Below are 15,389 nucleotides of genomic sequence, written 5' to 3'. Positions count from 1 at the left end.
CCTCCATTACATAAACCGGCCCGGCTGTGGAACTCCCAACCCCACAGGCCACAGCCACGGCACTTTCACGTGAGAGGCTTTGCAGCACAGGACTGTGCTGATGCAACAGATCCAGAGTCGGCGGTGAGAGACTGCCCCCCTCCCCCAGGGGGACATGCCTGGACATTGCTACCTGGCTCGAGGGTATATAAACCCATCCGATTCTGTGCTTTCTGGGGGGACCTTCACCACCAAGAACACCAGCTGGAGAGGATCAGCGGAACATGGTGGGGATCCACGGAGTGGTGATATTTCCCTTATTCTGTCCCTGTCACTCTTTCTGTCCCCCGCCAACTATTTTCTACTTCTTTCTTTCTCTCTCTCTCTCTCTCTCTAATATTTACCATCAAATAAAACCCATACCATTGTCACTGGCATATGGTCTCGTTTGCACCTTAATTCAGGCAGAGGCATTTCTAAGAACCTTAAAAAGGAATTGTAACAGTGTTCTAATACACAGACTCCCAGGAGCTTTCTTCTGGTACCCAGTGTCCGCAGGGCACAGGGGAAGAGGGGAAAAAGGGTGCTTGTGTGTTGGGGAGGTTTGGTAAGAAAGTTTCACAGGTATGTAGGCTTGGCAGAAAGATCTGTGAATGTAGAAACTGGGGATGAGGTAGAAATGGAAGCAAGTTTTGATATCAAGTAAAAGATGTTTTACTCAAACAGTGATCGATGAGTAACTGAGAAGGCAAAGGTTGGAGATGAGTTGGAAGGAGATTTTTAGGAGTAGGACAAAGGTATGTGACTACAAACAAAGACATGTTTTTCACCAAGTAAAAGTCTCAAGAAGAGCATAAGTAAATAGAAAACATGTCTTTACCAAAAAGAGAGATATGGCAGGCAAAAAAGAAATGTTGAAGTAGGAAGAAAAAGAGAGATCTGAGAATTTTCCATTGTAAGCTTAAATTGTAACTTACTTACTCTTGTGATTGGATAATAATGACTATAATATGGTGATGGTAGTAGTTATGATAGGCTATAGGCAAATGTAAAGGAATTGTGTATGGTGTTTATTGGTTGTTATGTATTAAAATACTCTGCAAAGAAAAGTATATAATGCTTTGTAACTTGAACAGAAAGCGGCTTCAGGTATGCCTACAGCTGGAGCTGGCAGCTGTAGGGCTGGCTCTGGATACCCACTGCCTGAAATGCTGTAACTTTACCTATGCAACAAACAGCTTTCAAGAGAGCCGCCTGAAGTCCAGACATCCTTCGTGAAACTTTCTCCTATACTTGTGCTCAGCAAGTTGCCCGGGCGTGCAGTGTGGAAGGGGAAATGGCCAGAAGCTCCCTGGCCTTTGGTGGTTCTGCTGAAGCCTTAACGCTGCCGACAGAGCGGCTGGGCAGGGGCCGGAGCTGCGGGGACGGCTGCGAGACCGGTGCCTGGAGATGGCCGCAACTCCTGTCCCAGGCAGGAACCGCCGTCTGTGTCCTCCTGCCCGTGCGTTGCTGGCTGGACTGCTGAGGGCTCCGAGGTGCCTCTCGATCCGGCCCCTCTGGAGCTCCGTTGGGGCTGGGGCGCTGCCGGGCCGGGCTGGGGGAGAGCCTGAGGGGCCGGGCTGGTGGGAAGGCCTGAGGAACCGGGTGTCAAAGGCCATAAGCAGCCCCCAGGCAGCCGCCTCGTTCCTGCCACCCGGCTGTTCCGGCACTTCCCTGATGCGTCTGTCTCCCAGGCCTGCGGCAGAAGCCCTCGAGGCCGGGCCTCAGCAAGAGGTGGGGAACACCCCAAGGTGCCCAGGCTGGGCCGGCTGGGGACAAGGAGGGCAGGGGGGCCATGCCGGGGCACGGCCACTGGCCGCTGCCAATAAGGGGCAGCGGGCAGAGGCAGGGCTGGCGGCCAGCCCGGGCCCCCGCGGCTGCCCAGGCCACGGTGCTGTGACCGAGGCCCCCCTGACACAGAGCTCGGGGCCCGCACAGCTGCTGCCTCCACGGGGAGGCCGGCGATGTCTCCTCGAGCAGGGCTGCCGAGTCGCTGCTGCCAAAGCGGCTCTGGACGCCGCAGAAACAGCACCAGAGCGTGCACAGGAACAGCAGCAGCCCGAACGCCTGCTCAACAAAGCATCCGCACCAGCCGGGATGCCAAACGGGGGGATACTGTGGGCACAACTGCACGTGGCTGGGCAAAAGGCTCCAGCAGAATTGGCCACAATGGCTTTCTCTTGCCTTGCCAGCCTCACAGCGACGCTCGGCAGCTTCGGCTGCAGCCCGTGCCCTTGACTGACTTCAGTGGCTATGCTTGAGGGTGTTGTAAATGAGGCTGAGACTTTTTGGAAAGAAAAGCCAACTCCTTTATTTATTAACAACTGAGAGCGGGAACCCAGGATAAGCCCAGGCTCCATGAGACAAGCCAGAGTAAACCAACACTCAAAAAAGGACAGTGCGACCCACTGGGTGCTCCCTTGGACCCCAAGTTCCGCAGGAGGACCCCGGATAAAGACCCAGGTCCGTTCTTATACCCTCTGTCCGTTCACAATTGGTGGATTTTGGATCCTTCTTCTGATTGGCTCACTTCCAGGGCTTCTATTGGTCTTTATCAAGATGCATTTTTGTCCAATCATTTCCCAAGGGCGTTGAATGATTGGATAATCCTTTATCCACTAGAGGTCCAAGATGTTGACATCACCTGCATGAGGTGATTTCCTAGCCCATCACGTCATCACGTCCCCAATTGCGTCTCCACCTGGTGCTCACACTCTGATATTACACCTGGGCAGTCTTGCAATATCCTCAGTTAACATGCCCGTTTGTTCAACTATCAACTCCCCTCTTTTATATCTCATCCAAACAGTAACAATCAACACCCAGAAACCGATTCATTTATTCCAAGGGCAGACTCGCCTTCCACAGACAGGCGTCCCAAGGCAGCCGCATTGGTGCCATCGTGAGAGAGAGACTCTGATGGGACACAAGCCCTGTGCTGCAGCTGCTGTCCCTCTCCTCCATGCAGGCCCCTTAAAGACACATGCATGAGATTCCAAAGTAAGCTTGGACTTGCTTGGAGCAATAGAAGAAGCAGCCGGCACTGAAGAAAAGCAGGGAGTGGTGGCAGACGTCCAGGGGGGGCGGGAAGCGCTTTGGTGTCTGCTGAGGAGACGGCCCAGTTCCCAAGCTCAGGCTTTACTGCTAGAGGATCCTGCTTTGCTCTTGCTGGAGCTGGAGGCCATTCCCTACCAATGCATGGCAACTTGATCCATTGTTCCTGGATCAGGTCTGCTGGACCTGTGGCAACAAGTGTGTCCTGTGTCCCTGTGACAGCAGAAAAGGGCAGGACATGTCTGCTTCCAGCGCCTGTCTTGGCTGCTCCTTCAGGGTGCTGGCACCATCATCAGAGACACCCAACAGCGTCTCCTCCCTGAGCTATCCCTATCCTCTGCACTTCCCCAGGTGTCTCCCTTGACGTTCCCTGGGGAACCTCCCTGCTTGTGGCCGTCCATTGCCGTGCTCAGCAAGGACGCAGTTGTGTTTGGACGTGAGCTGCCACAGCCAGACATGCAGCAAGTGGAGCGTAGACTATCAGAGGCTGGGCCGATTCTTTTTTTCCAGAACGCAAGAAAGACAGAAAGGCACAAGGAAACGTCACAGTGTCTCTCTAGAATCTCTTTGTCCTGTGAAACTCAGCAGCTGAAGCTCTTCTGGTGCTCCTGCTAATCTCCTCCACGAAAACATTCATTCCAGGAAGGAGCAACATCTCCTGTCAGATACCAATCTGTTGCCCCCAGTCACTCCAGCTGCTCCTGCCAACAGCCCCCTGCAGGAAGGAGCACAGACCCCAGTGCGCGTTGGCTTTGGCTGCCCATGGGCATAGAAGCCCTCTGGGGCAGGAGACGGGCGCCAGTGCTGCCAGAGCTCGAGGGGTGGCAGGTCTGCTTCGGCAGGGACTCTACCACACCTGCTGATTGCAGCGTTCCCCGGGGCCCAGGGGTCAGAGCAGCATTCGTGCCCTGGCCCACACGTTCCCTGTCTGCATCACAGCCCCGGGCTTAGGATGGCCACCGGCCGGGACGTGTCCCAAGGAGGCCGTGCCAGCTTCTATGGAAGGCCCCGTGCCCTTCCCGCCGCGGCTGCGTCGGCAGCCGTGGGGGCTCCTGGTGCTGCCCCGAGCCCGCAGAGCAGGGGAGCGTTTGCTTATGGTTGGAGCCGTTGCTTAAGTTCCTGTCGGGCTGTCTTAGACACTCAGGGCAAGGGATTCCTTCCAAGCTGGGCCACTTGGGGCGGGCTGGGGGCGGCCCAGGGCAGGTGGCATTGTGTGCAAGGGCCCTTTGTGACACGGTGCAGCACGGTCACCGTGGGTGTCCCAGGGCCCTTTGTGACACGTGCTGCTGACATAGGTGCTGGCGGCGACGCGGCCACGCCACAGTGCTCGGAGCACGCGACGGGACAGGACGGGACAGAGCGGTGCCGCACAGCCCACTCGTTCCTTGCCGACCCAGAGCTTTTCTGAGGCATTACTCCTGCAGTGCCCTCGAGGCCAGACTGCAGGACTTGGTGACTCGGAGCTTTTCCGAGGCGTCTCCCTTTCCTGCGGCTGCTGCCCTCGAGGACAGACCGTGGGATTTGGTGACCTGAATCATTTACGAGGAGTCTCCTGTCATTGTGGCGGAGCCCTCTGAGACCAGAGTGCAGGACTTGCTCTCCTGCAGCCTCCCTGAGGCTTCTCTGTCGCAGGTGCCTTCAAGGCACAACTGCACGACCTGCTGACCCGGAACCTTCCCAGGCATCTCTCCTGCAAGTAGCCATACATCTACTCAGTGTCATGGAGCAGAGGCCCCTGACCGTGCCCAAGCAGGCCTTGGGGGAGGAAGAAGGCCCTGGAGCTGCCCCAGCACAGCAGCCTGCAGAGCTGGAGCAGTTCCAGCAGCCGCAGGAGGGTGAGTGGCAGAGCTGGGCCCCAGGGCTGGTGCCTGCAGCCAGCAAGGCCCCATCCCACCCCATCCCATCCCATCCCATCCCATCCCATCCCATCCCATCCCATCCCATCCCATCCCCTGGGAATATGCCCATGGACAGGAGGGAAGAGGGGCCAGGGCAGACCCCCCCGCAGCGGCCGTGCCCCATGCCCCGGCCCAGGCCTGGGCTGTGTTCTCCGGCCTCTCCCGCAGCCCATCAGCTCTGGCCGCGCTCGCTCTTTGCCAGATGCAGCCGTGGACCGGACACAAGAGCAGGGCCCCGCCCGTGGCCGCTTCCGCAGAACAGCGCAGGTACCTGCAGCCATCCCCACCCGGGCTGGGCCTGCTGTCGCTGCTCAGCCGAGCACCGCGCTGGCAGCACCCCATGGAACATCCCTCCCTTCTTTGCCCTTCTCCTGCAGATGATTTGCAAATTCATCAGGAGAATTCGGGCGGAAGAGAGCAGCGCCACGGGCACTGGGGTCAGAGCATACCCTCACATCTTCAAAACCAAGACCAGTGCCGCCCTGCTGGATATGCTTGTGGAGGAGGGCGTTTCCAGCCCAAAGCAAGTAAGCAGCCTGTGGCCATGGCTGGAGCCCCCCCAGGAATCGCTTGGCCACCCAAGCCACGCCCGCTGGTCACTTTAAGCCTTTGAGGCCATCACAGTGTGCTGGGAAGGGAAGCGCTTCTCTGCAGAAGCTGGGGACATTAGTCCCTCTGGCAGCTTTCCAACTCTCCCCGTGCCTTCTCCAGGTGCCCGCCGTGGTGAGGTACATCCACCAGTGGCTCCTGTCCAATGAGTATCCTGAGTACAGACTGTCCAGGACCCTTCTGGATCTGACTGAGGCCTACCCCACTGATGTGGTGATGACTATCCTGCGTGTGGCCCCATCATGTGACAGGTATGGGGCCCACCTGCCCAGAGGGCCCAGGGCTCACCAGCCCATCGCCCTGTGGAGCCCGTCCCAGGTGTCTGACAAACGCAGAGTTCCAGGGCCCTCTGGCTCCTCCATTTCCCAGCCCTGGCATGTCAGCCCCCAAGCCTGCTGCCATGCTCCCTCCCTGCCCCTCAGGGGCCCGTCCTCACAGCGGTGGGCTGCCTGGGTGCTGCCTGTGAGGGGCACTGGGCAGAGGCAGGGCTGGCAGCCAGCTCAGGTCCCCGCTGCTGCCCAGGCCACGGTGCTGTGGCCGAGATCCCCCCTGAGACGGAGCTCTGACCCCACAGAGCTGCCACGGCCATGTGGAAGACGCTCATGTGCTCAGTCAGGACTTCAAAGACAGTCATGCCGCTACTCCTCGATGTGCTGGAGAGCTGGCCAGAGCACAGCACGCGCACCTCCGACGGGGACGACACAGACGTCTTTGCCCTGGCTGTGAGTTTCTGGAACCGGCCCTTGCTCGCCCCCGGGTCGCCGCTCCAGCAGTTCTCCATCCTCCTTCCCCCACTGCATCTGCCTGCCTCAGGCGCTGGGCTGAAACTGGGGCTAGGGGCAGGTTCAGGGGCACCAGGCCCGGTGCTCCCCCCTGCATCTCCCCTGGCCTCTCCCTCCCACGCTCGGGCCCTGCCACATGGACACCTCGGCAGTGAGCGCTGTCTCGGCGTGGTCTGTCCTCTGCAGGCAACTCTGGTGATGTGGAAGATCCTCCAGGTGCCCTGTGTGCCACACGTAGTGACAGTCTATTTGCCCCGCCTCTTTGTGCATCTGCTCTTCCAAGTGTTCTTCAGCACAGTGGAGATGCCAGAGAAGGTCGAGAACTTGTGGAGAGCATGCCAGGAGCAACATGGCCTTGCCACCGACCCCAACAGGTGCTCCATGCCAGTCCTCCTGTCCCTCCCATGTCCCCAGGGCAGGAGCCAGTGCTCCCAGCGTGACCTGGGCTTTGCTCTGCACACAGGTTTGCAGTGCAGACCCTGAAGGACCTGCTCTGCCGACTCTACTATGAGGACGTGGTGGTGGCCGTGGAACACAAGCGTGGCTGGGACATGCTGCTGAGTGCTGACACCCACCACCACGCAGTGGGTCTGCTGGCCAGGTGAGGCCCTCTCCTCCCCAGCTGCCCTTGGCATCTCTGCCCTGTGTCCCGGGTGCCCCACACAGTCCCCATGGTCATGGGTCAGAGGGCCTTGTCACCGAGGGACGGCCGGCCGGCCAAGGACACTGGAAAAGGCCGGGAGAGGAGGGTCCCCAAGAGCAGCCGCCTCCCAAAAGACCCAGGTCCCCTTGCAGGGTGGCGGGGAAAGACCAGACCTGTGTGAGTCTGTCCTGGCAGAGGTTTGCCCCCCCGGCTCACGGTCTTGCTTCCTTTCTCCTCCTGCCAGGGAGATGTCCCGGGCCTCCAAACTCGTGCGTTTCCGGATCGTTTGCCACCTGTTCAGGCTGCTCAGTGGGGAGGAGCCACGCCAGGATCTGCCTGCCCTGGCGTTCCTTGTGGAGGTGAGCCCGATGGCCAGCGCAGCCTCGCGGAGCTGCCTGCCAGCTCTCTGCCCTCTCGTAGCCGCAGCTGCCCGGGACGGTGCCCGCGCCCTGTGCTGCTGCCTGGGCCCAGCGCTGCACGCTCGCGGGCTCGTGCCGGCCGGCTCCCCCGTCACTCCCCTGTGCCTTTCAGGTCCTCTCAGATCCCCCTTTCCAGCGTTGGCTGGACTGGAGTAGATGCGGTGACAGCGTCCTGGAGATCATGTCCAAGAACCTGCGGAGCGAGTGCAGGGAGAGGCGTCGCCTGGCGCTCAGAGGCCTTGTGGTGCTCAGCAAGCATCCCTCGATGGTGAGAAGGGGGCAGCGGCTGAAGCTGCGCTGGCAGCGTGGGGCTGGGGAACGCAGTCGCTTGGGCTTGGCTGGGCTTCGGGCACTGAGGCAGCTGCTCCCAGCTCTCCTGCCTCCCGGTTCAGCTGCCCGAGTGCTTCGGGACAGGCCTTTGGCCTCTGGGCCCTGCAGCAGCAGGGTGGGGTTGCACAGCCTTGTGTTCCGCACAGACCAAAGGAATGTGGAGCCTGACCGAAAGCCTCGTGGAGCTCCTGCAGGAAGATGACAGCAACGTGGTTGGGATGACCGTCGTCATCCTCAGCTACTTGTTCCTGTACAGTGGTGCCCCGATACCCAGCCCCATCGCCCTGCAGCTGGCTGAGGCCCTCCTGCCACTCTTTGACAACGTAAGGCTCCGTGCCCCCAGCCACGGCCACTGGGTGCTGCCTGGACACTTTGTGCCCTGTGCATTTTCAGGCCCGTGCCCAGGTGGGCCTGGAGCGGCCGATGCGGAGGTCTGTCTTTCTTCCTTTCATACAGGATGATAGCCAGGTGCGGCTGCGCTCCATGTTCGTCTTCCAAGAGATGATGGGTTTATTAGCGGAAGAGGGAAAAAAGGCCCTGAAGTCACACGTGCGCCAGAGCCTGCTCCCACTCTCCTTCCACTGCCATGATGAGGACTGGCACGTGGCCAATGTGAGGACTCGTGGGCTGCCGGGGTTCCCCTGGGAGGGGGCTCGGCCGCCTCCTGCCCTGGCGCCGCATGGGCTGCAGCATCCTCCTGGCCTCGGCACAAGGACACGGGTCCTGTGCCCTGGGCTGTGGTGCCATCTCCCGCTCTCTGCTGCTCTCCAGGCCTCCCGTGAAACGCTGCGTTGTGCGGCCAGCTTCCTGAAAAGGAGAGATCTCGAACGCATGCTGGACGTGGATCAGACATGGAGGTTCGGCGAGGGCCTGGTAAGGACGGCCTGGAAGCCCAAGTCGCAGCCTGGAGAAGCCCCCTGACTGCGGTGCTCCGTGTGTGGGGCTGGCAGCTGTGCCCCCCCGCCCAGTGCTGCAGCCAGGGGCTCCAGCCTGCGCCCCACACGCTGCTCCCATCCCTGGGCCGCGCGGGCTCTTCTCCAGGCTCCTGTGGCCCCGAGCCGGGTTCCCACGGAGCCCCGGCCCCGCTGGGCTGTGGGGCGGGGGGGCTCCGCGGCTCCCCGGGCAGCGCCCGGCCCTCGGCCCCCTCCAGAGCCCGGCGCCAGCGGCGCTGGCCGGGCCTCAGGGCAGTGCGGGCAGGGGAGGCCAGGGCGGGCCGCAGGCAGCGCCCGGCCAAGGGGCTGAGCCCGCGCCAACCCTTCCCTCCTGGCGCTCTCTCCAGCTGGCAGAGGACAGGAGCCGAGCGGCCGAGCACTCGCGGCGGGCCCTGCCGTACCTGCGGAGCCCACAGGAGTCCCTGCGACAGGCGGCCATCAGGTTCATTGGTGAGCCACGAGCCCGGGGCCCCTCCCCTCCCCGCCCCGCCGCAGCGCGGCCCCAGCCCCGGCTGCTGCCCCGGCAGCGGGATCCGGGCCAGGGGCCGTGGAGCCCCGCCTGCCCTCGGGGCTGCCACCGCCCTCTCGCAGCCGTGCCCTCGGGCGTCGGGATGCGGCGAGGGCCCGGGCTGAGCCCTGCCGGGGCGAGGAGAGCGTGCGGCCGCAGGGCTGGCAGCGCCGCTGAGAGGGAGCTGTGCCGCTGGGGCCGTGACAGGCTCTGTGTTCCCAGGCATCGCCGGGCGGCACCTGAGGGGCCAGCAGGAAGAGCTCCAGCTCGTCTGCGAGGGTGAGTGAGTGCAGCCGGCTGTCAGCGGGGGCTGGCGGGGGGGAGCTGCAATCCCTGCCCCGGCTGCGGAGGGCTCTGCTCCCTGCGCGGACGAGCGGCGGCGTGGGCAGAGCACAGAGAGGTTTCAGGGGCGCGTGCGGGATTTGTGGCCAGCACCTTCGGATGTCCAGGGGCCTTCGATCCCGTTGGTCCCTGCTCCCTCTTGGCCATGGCCAGAGCAGGCTGGGATGGCCCTGGCAGGGGGGGTCTCCTCGGGTCCCCGCAGATGCGGAGTCTGACCGTGCCTCTGTTCCTCTCTCTTGCAGCCCTTGAAGACGCGTCCCGTGACATCAGCCCTGCCGTTTCCAGCCTGGCGCGTCAAACAGCCTACGTCCTGCGGGCCCTGGAGAGAGCTCCGCGCTCCATCTTCCAGGTGCTGCGAGATGGACTCCGCAGGGCATGCAGGACACGGCCTCGTCTGTCGGGCCGTGGCTAGCTGCAGTGCTGCAGCTCTGCAGCGACCTGATCTGGGAGGCTCTCTCTGCTGGGGCCACCTGAGCCAGCGGGCATTTTTCTTTCAGATGGTTCTTTTCTTCTTTTGGTTTTTCCTTAATATGTAAATATAGAATGTGTTTGTCTGAGACTGAACCATCGATATAAAGTTTTTTTTCTCATTATGAAGAAGCTACAACTAAAGATGCCTCCCTGAATGGTGGCACTTTGAACTGAAAGTCAAACTGCTGATTAGATAAAGGGAAACCCGTTGTTCAGTCATGCCTGGTTGAGTTTGGTTGGGGGGAGAGCGCAGCTTGCAGAAGCCAGGTTTACACAGACCACCCCAACCAATCGAGGCGGGGGGAGGGGGAGGGAGGAGGTTTCAGGTTCACGGAGTAACCTCTGGTCAGAGGCACTGAACAGCCATCCTCCATTACATAAACCGGCCCGGCTGTGGAACTCCCAACCCCACAGGCCACAGCCACGGCACTTTCACGTGAGAGGCTTTGCAGCACAGGACTGCGCGTGATGCAACAGATCCAGAGTCGGCAGTGAGAGACTGCCCCCCTCCCCCAGGGGGACATGCCTGGACATTGCTACCTGGCTCGAGGGTATATAAACCCATCCGATTCTGTGCTTTCTGGGGGGACCTTCACCACCAAGAACACCAGCTGGAGAGGATCAGCGGAACATGGTGGGGATCCACGGAGTGGTGATATTTCCCTTATTCTGTTCCTGTCACTCTTTCTGTCCCCCGCCAACTATTTTCTACTTCTCTCTCTCTCTCTCTCTAATATTTACCATCAAATAAAACCCATGCTATTGTCACTGGCATATGGTCTCGTTTGCACCTTAATTCGGGCAGAGGCATTTCTAAGAACCTTAATAATCAGATCTTAACACTCAGTCAGGAAGTCCAGAAATGTGTAGGACACATTTCTATGAGTTGTTTATTCACAGCCATTCCAATTATTGTTCCTCTCTTCAGTGTTTGACCATTTTGGTCCTCTATTGGTCACTAACTACACTAGATCAGTCTCAGGACATCAAAGTGTTCTTGATTCACTTTCAGCTTGAGATTCAATGGTGCATCTTGATGTCTTTACTGAATAGCTGCTTACAAAGTTCTGCATTGCCACATGAATTTGCCTGAGTGGCAGCACCTTGCCTTTCCTCTGTTAGAGCCTCATACATCTTTCATGTCATATATCATCCATTTTTCAAGATCATTTTGAGTCCCAAATTCCCTCTCCTTTATATGAGCAATCTCTTTCAAAGTGATGTAATTTGTGATTTGAATAAGCAGATTTCTTCATTCCGATTGTTAATAAAAATGTTGAAAACAGCAGAAGTCTGATCCTGCTTGATAACCTTTCATTGTTAATAGCAAAGCACTGAGAGGTGCTCAGATTTCCAATAAGTTCACAGCCCACTATATTATTTTCAGCTAGACTGTGCTTCCTCAGTTGCACATAAGAATGTCACGTGTCAAAAGCCTTACTAGCATGGAAAAATGACATTTTCAGCTTCTTTTCTATTCCCAAATCTTATTGCCATATCAGGGAAGGAAATTAAATTGGTCTGACAGAGCTTTTTTCTTGACAAATCCACGTTAGCTTCTCCAAACCTCTTAAAAGACATTTTTTCCACTTGGTCGTTCAGCTTCCAGTTTCTTAACTGGAACTGAAATTGTTGTGAGACCTTTGTTGTTTTCTAGTTACCATAGAGCTTTGGGGACAAAAAAGTGCTTATTTTTAAACGTAAATTTATATTGACATATTTTTTCTAGGCTTTTTAGGAGTTAGAAAAAGAATATGTAATCAGACTTTATATCTGTTAGTGATTTATTTGATTACTGTCTACAATGTACAGATGGTAGAACTTTAAAACAACATATTTGGATGTGTTTTTTTACTATTTTAATGTTTTTTTACACTTAGCATTATCAATAAATGTAACATATCTCTGAATATGTGATTATAGTATGGGATATTCTGATATAAACAATATGAGTAAAAATGTTTATTTCAGTGAATTTGAGTCCTAGAGCAAACCCATACATTTTCCATGGGTTGTTATCATTTCATTTAGTTGCCAGTGAAGAAATAGTGATGATTTCATTAAAAAGAAATCATAATAAAAGGCCAGAAAGAAATTATAAATGATGGCTCATTCTAATTTGATAAAGTTATCTGCTTTTGAGATGGTTTTTTGAAAATGCTGCTGAGAAACATGACCATTTAATTAATAAATGGCCTTTATTTATAAAATAAAGATGATTAATCTTTATTTATAAAATGAATGTAAGATGTATTTTTCTTTTTGTTCATGCTGCACTGAATAGCTAGATGTTATTATAGCCTTCTGCTTCTGGGAAGGTCAATGTACCACACACTATGTAATCATACAGCTCACACTGGGCAAACTCAATGTCTCATGGAAAAATAAATCCATAATATTCAATAATCAGAGGGGAAAAAAAGCCCTGAGAGCAAGGCATCTGAGATTAATTTTATTTGCAGTTTGCAACAAGTCATGCTGAAATATAGAAGAGATTCAAGAAACTACTACAAAATGAAATTATGTGCTAAGGGGGCTTTTCTCTTGTCTTTTGTTGAACATCTGTGGCAGTAATTTTCTAGTTTTACTGAAAAGTTTACCTGTGTATTTCAGGAAGGTGAGAAAATTTTCCTTAAACAGATGCCTTGGTCATTTGTGAGTGTGTTTAGACAAAGCAGTCAGGTGGACTCTGTTTTGGAGTGTGAACCAGTTCATCAAGAGGCAGACAGGCCTACTCCTACTGTGCCTATTGGTTGTCTAAGGGTTGGCAAGTGACTTATTTTTACGGGTCACTTTGTTCATGCTGCCTTTGAGAATAAGATTGGAACACAAGAATAGTCCAAAGATCCATCTGGTATTGTTTTCTCCTACTGACAGTAGTCAAGATTAGAGGTCTAGGGAAGAGCGAAAAACCATGGTGATGCTTTCCCAAACCCTCCTTTAACTGCCAATAATTTATCGCTCAAAGCTTTACTCTTCTCTCTGCCCATAGATATCAGAAAGCATGGTCCTTGTTTCACAGTCACTTCCAGAAGTCCCGGTGAAGGCAAAAGCACAACACTGGGCTTCTATGTCATTCTTGTCCTTACCCGTACGTGAACAGCTTTTAATTCCATTAATCAGTTCCACAAGTTCTTCGTAACCCCACTTTTTCACATGATGTCATCCCACCTATTAACAGTGCCTAAGATGGATTTTGGATTTACAGATTTATCTTCTCTCCATGTCTGAAGGCTACCTGCAGGAAAGTTCTCTTCCTGGATTTCTAGTCACTGGTAGAATTGCAAATATGGAGTGCTGGGATGCCAATAAATTGTAGTGAACCACATTTTTTACAGATTGCATCTTTGTTCATTAGGAAGTTGGACTGGTGCTCACACAGTCCCTGATATCCTTCTTGCCGATAGACCTTTAATTTTTAGATAACACTGTAGCGTTAATCATTCCTGTCTCCCTATACTTTAATCTCTGGGGCTTTATTTTCTACCAGATGTAATTTGAACAATTCAACTCTTCAAGCATGACCAAACAGGTTGACAAAAAGCTAGGGAGGTAAGATAAATTTCACAGCACATTGTCAGAGTACCTTTGAGATTATTTTGACAAACTGTGGGCTAAATATGAAAACACATTTCAATCATCATTATTAAAATTTTTACAGTATGGGAAGACATTGGCTGCCCTGCACTTTTCCATAGCCCTTTTTTCTTTGTAATTTTTGAGGCTACTTAATGTAGCAAAGTGATTCAGTGGAGTTCCAATACATATTCCCAGCTGATGATCTTCTGAGAAGAAAGACGTCAAGGTATGAAAAGCCTCTTAACATTTAACAAAAATTTGTAATACAGAATTTTGTTTTTCAAAGTGACTTTGCTATTAACAACTTACACTTAACTCCAACTGCACGTGCATATAGGAAGAGGGGTTTTTTTACCAAAATGCACAATATGACTGCAGGTTTTTTTTTTTAAATGGCAGCAGATTACAACATGTATTTTTGCTTGCTATACATTTGGGAAGCAATGTGACAAAATCAAGGAGCTGGTATTGATTAAGGGCAATTAGCTCTGGAAGAATCAGTTATATAACATTTTTAAAAGTCAGCTTTAAGCTAACAGTGGCTAGAAGGTGAGAACAATATAACTACAGTATAAATACTCAAATCTGATTTTCATCTCAGCTATTAATAAAGCCTTTAAAATTCATTTCTCATTGATTACATTATCTTCTTTTTATAATCCAATTTGATGGCAGCTTTAGGACTTTTAGACATGAATACATGACATTTGAGTGTCAGGTAAATGCCAATTAAATCAATCTTCTGTCTTTCCTATTAAAAATGTCTGTTGCTGGCTATTTTTAGGCCTAATATTCAGTCAATAAAACATAAAGATGCAACAGATATAAACATTGTTGTAAACACAAAGCATTCCAGTTATAAAAATCAAGACCCTTGAATAAAATTAATAATAATTTTAAAAATAACATTACTTTAGGATAATTAATAAAACAAAACCCTGCATTTCTTCTGCTTTTCAGATTCATTGGAAGAATTGGACTTAATTTTTAAAGTATCTTTCTTTCTAATCTTGAGGACTAGAAATATCTATGAGTAGTTTTTTGTGTAATCAAATAACTAGAACACCTAGGTACAAATTAAGAGAAGTAGACTGTAAAAAGCAAACGATAACCACAAAAAATAATTGGAGAATTGGCCACTGGCATTGATGAATAAGCAGATTGTAAAATCTACGTCTCACTTGCCCGATTTGGATTTATAGGAAGTAGAGTTCTTTACATTTATGAGCTGCTTGGATGGAGCTGGAAAAAATTTTATAAGACTTTTAATTTTTTTTTTGAGAAAACAAGTGCTGAAACTGATCTCCTCACTTACTTTACAGTGATGCTCTTCCTTTAAATATTAATCTTCCAGATTTATCTTAACTTTCTGAGGTTCTATCCAGCTCCAAGCTCAAAGTGGGCAGTGATACATAGAAAAATGGGTTTGTATTAGTTTTCTGTGTTTCTGAATTTCGAGTTCTTTTACTCAGAGTTTGAATTAAGATGCAGGAGACGCCAGGCTTTTCTTCTAATTGATGTTTATTATTTTCTTATCTGTAATACAGCTGCACAGTGTGTGCCTCCTAGTTGGCAGGGTGGAAAAATGGCCATGAGTCTAACTTGCAAGGCTTTTTAAAGTCTAAATTAACTAATTATGAAATAACAAGTAATATGTTTTTACTTACAATCGAATTACTAACTTTTCATGTCCTGCAGTGCGGAACTTTTGACCCAATGACAGAGCACCCAGATTTGTGAAGAAGGAGAAAAGATGAAGAACAAATCCACACCCCAAATCCTCTATATTGTAACCTATTATTAC

General features: G+C 53.0%; 1 protein-coding gene across 1 annotated transcript; it reads left to right on the top strand.

Annotated features, from left to right (window-relative positions):
- The first annotated feature begins 4,743 nt into the window (after window positions 1–4,743).
- LOC116436711 (maestro heat-like repeat-containing protein family member 7) lies at window positions 4,744–9,977 on the top strand. The gene is given in 13 exon segments (XM_032094008.1): window positions 4,744–5,497; window positions 5,682–5,830; window positions 6,154–6,301; window positions 6,548–6,735; window positions 6,825–6,962; window positions 7,249–7,363; window positions 7,536–7,691; window positions 7,900–8,076; window positions 8,210–8,365; window positions 8,525–8,626; window positions 9,033–9,135; window positions 9,416–9,472; window positions 9,778–9,977. Coding segments are annotated over 13 exon segments (2,394 nt in total). The 5' UTR covers window positions 4,744–4,792.
- Window positions 9,978–15,389: the final 5,412 nt, after the last annotated feature.

This window comes from Corvus moneduloides, chromosome 2 (assembly GCF_009650955.1).
Source record: "Corvus moneduloides isolate bCorMon1 chromosome 2, bCorMon1.pri, whole genome shotgun sequence".
Classification (NCBI taxonomy): domain Eukaryota; kingdom Metazoa; phylum Chordata; class Aves; order Passeriformes; family Corvidae; genus Corvus; species Corvus moneduloides.
Note: the sequence above shows the minus strand (reverse complement) of the source record. Positions and strands in the feature narration are given on the sequence as shown.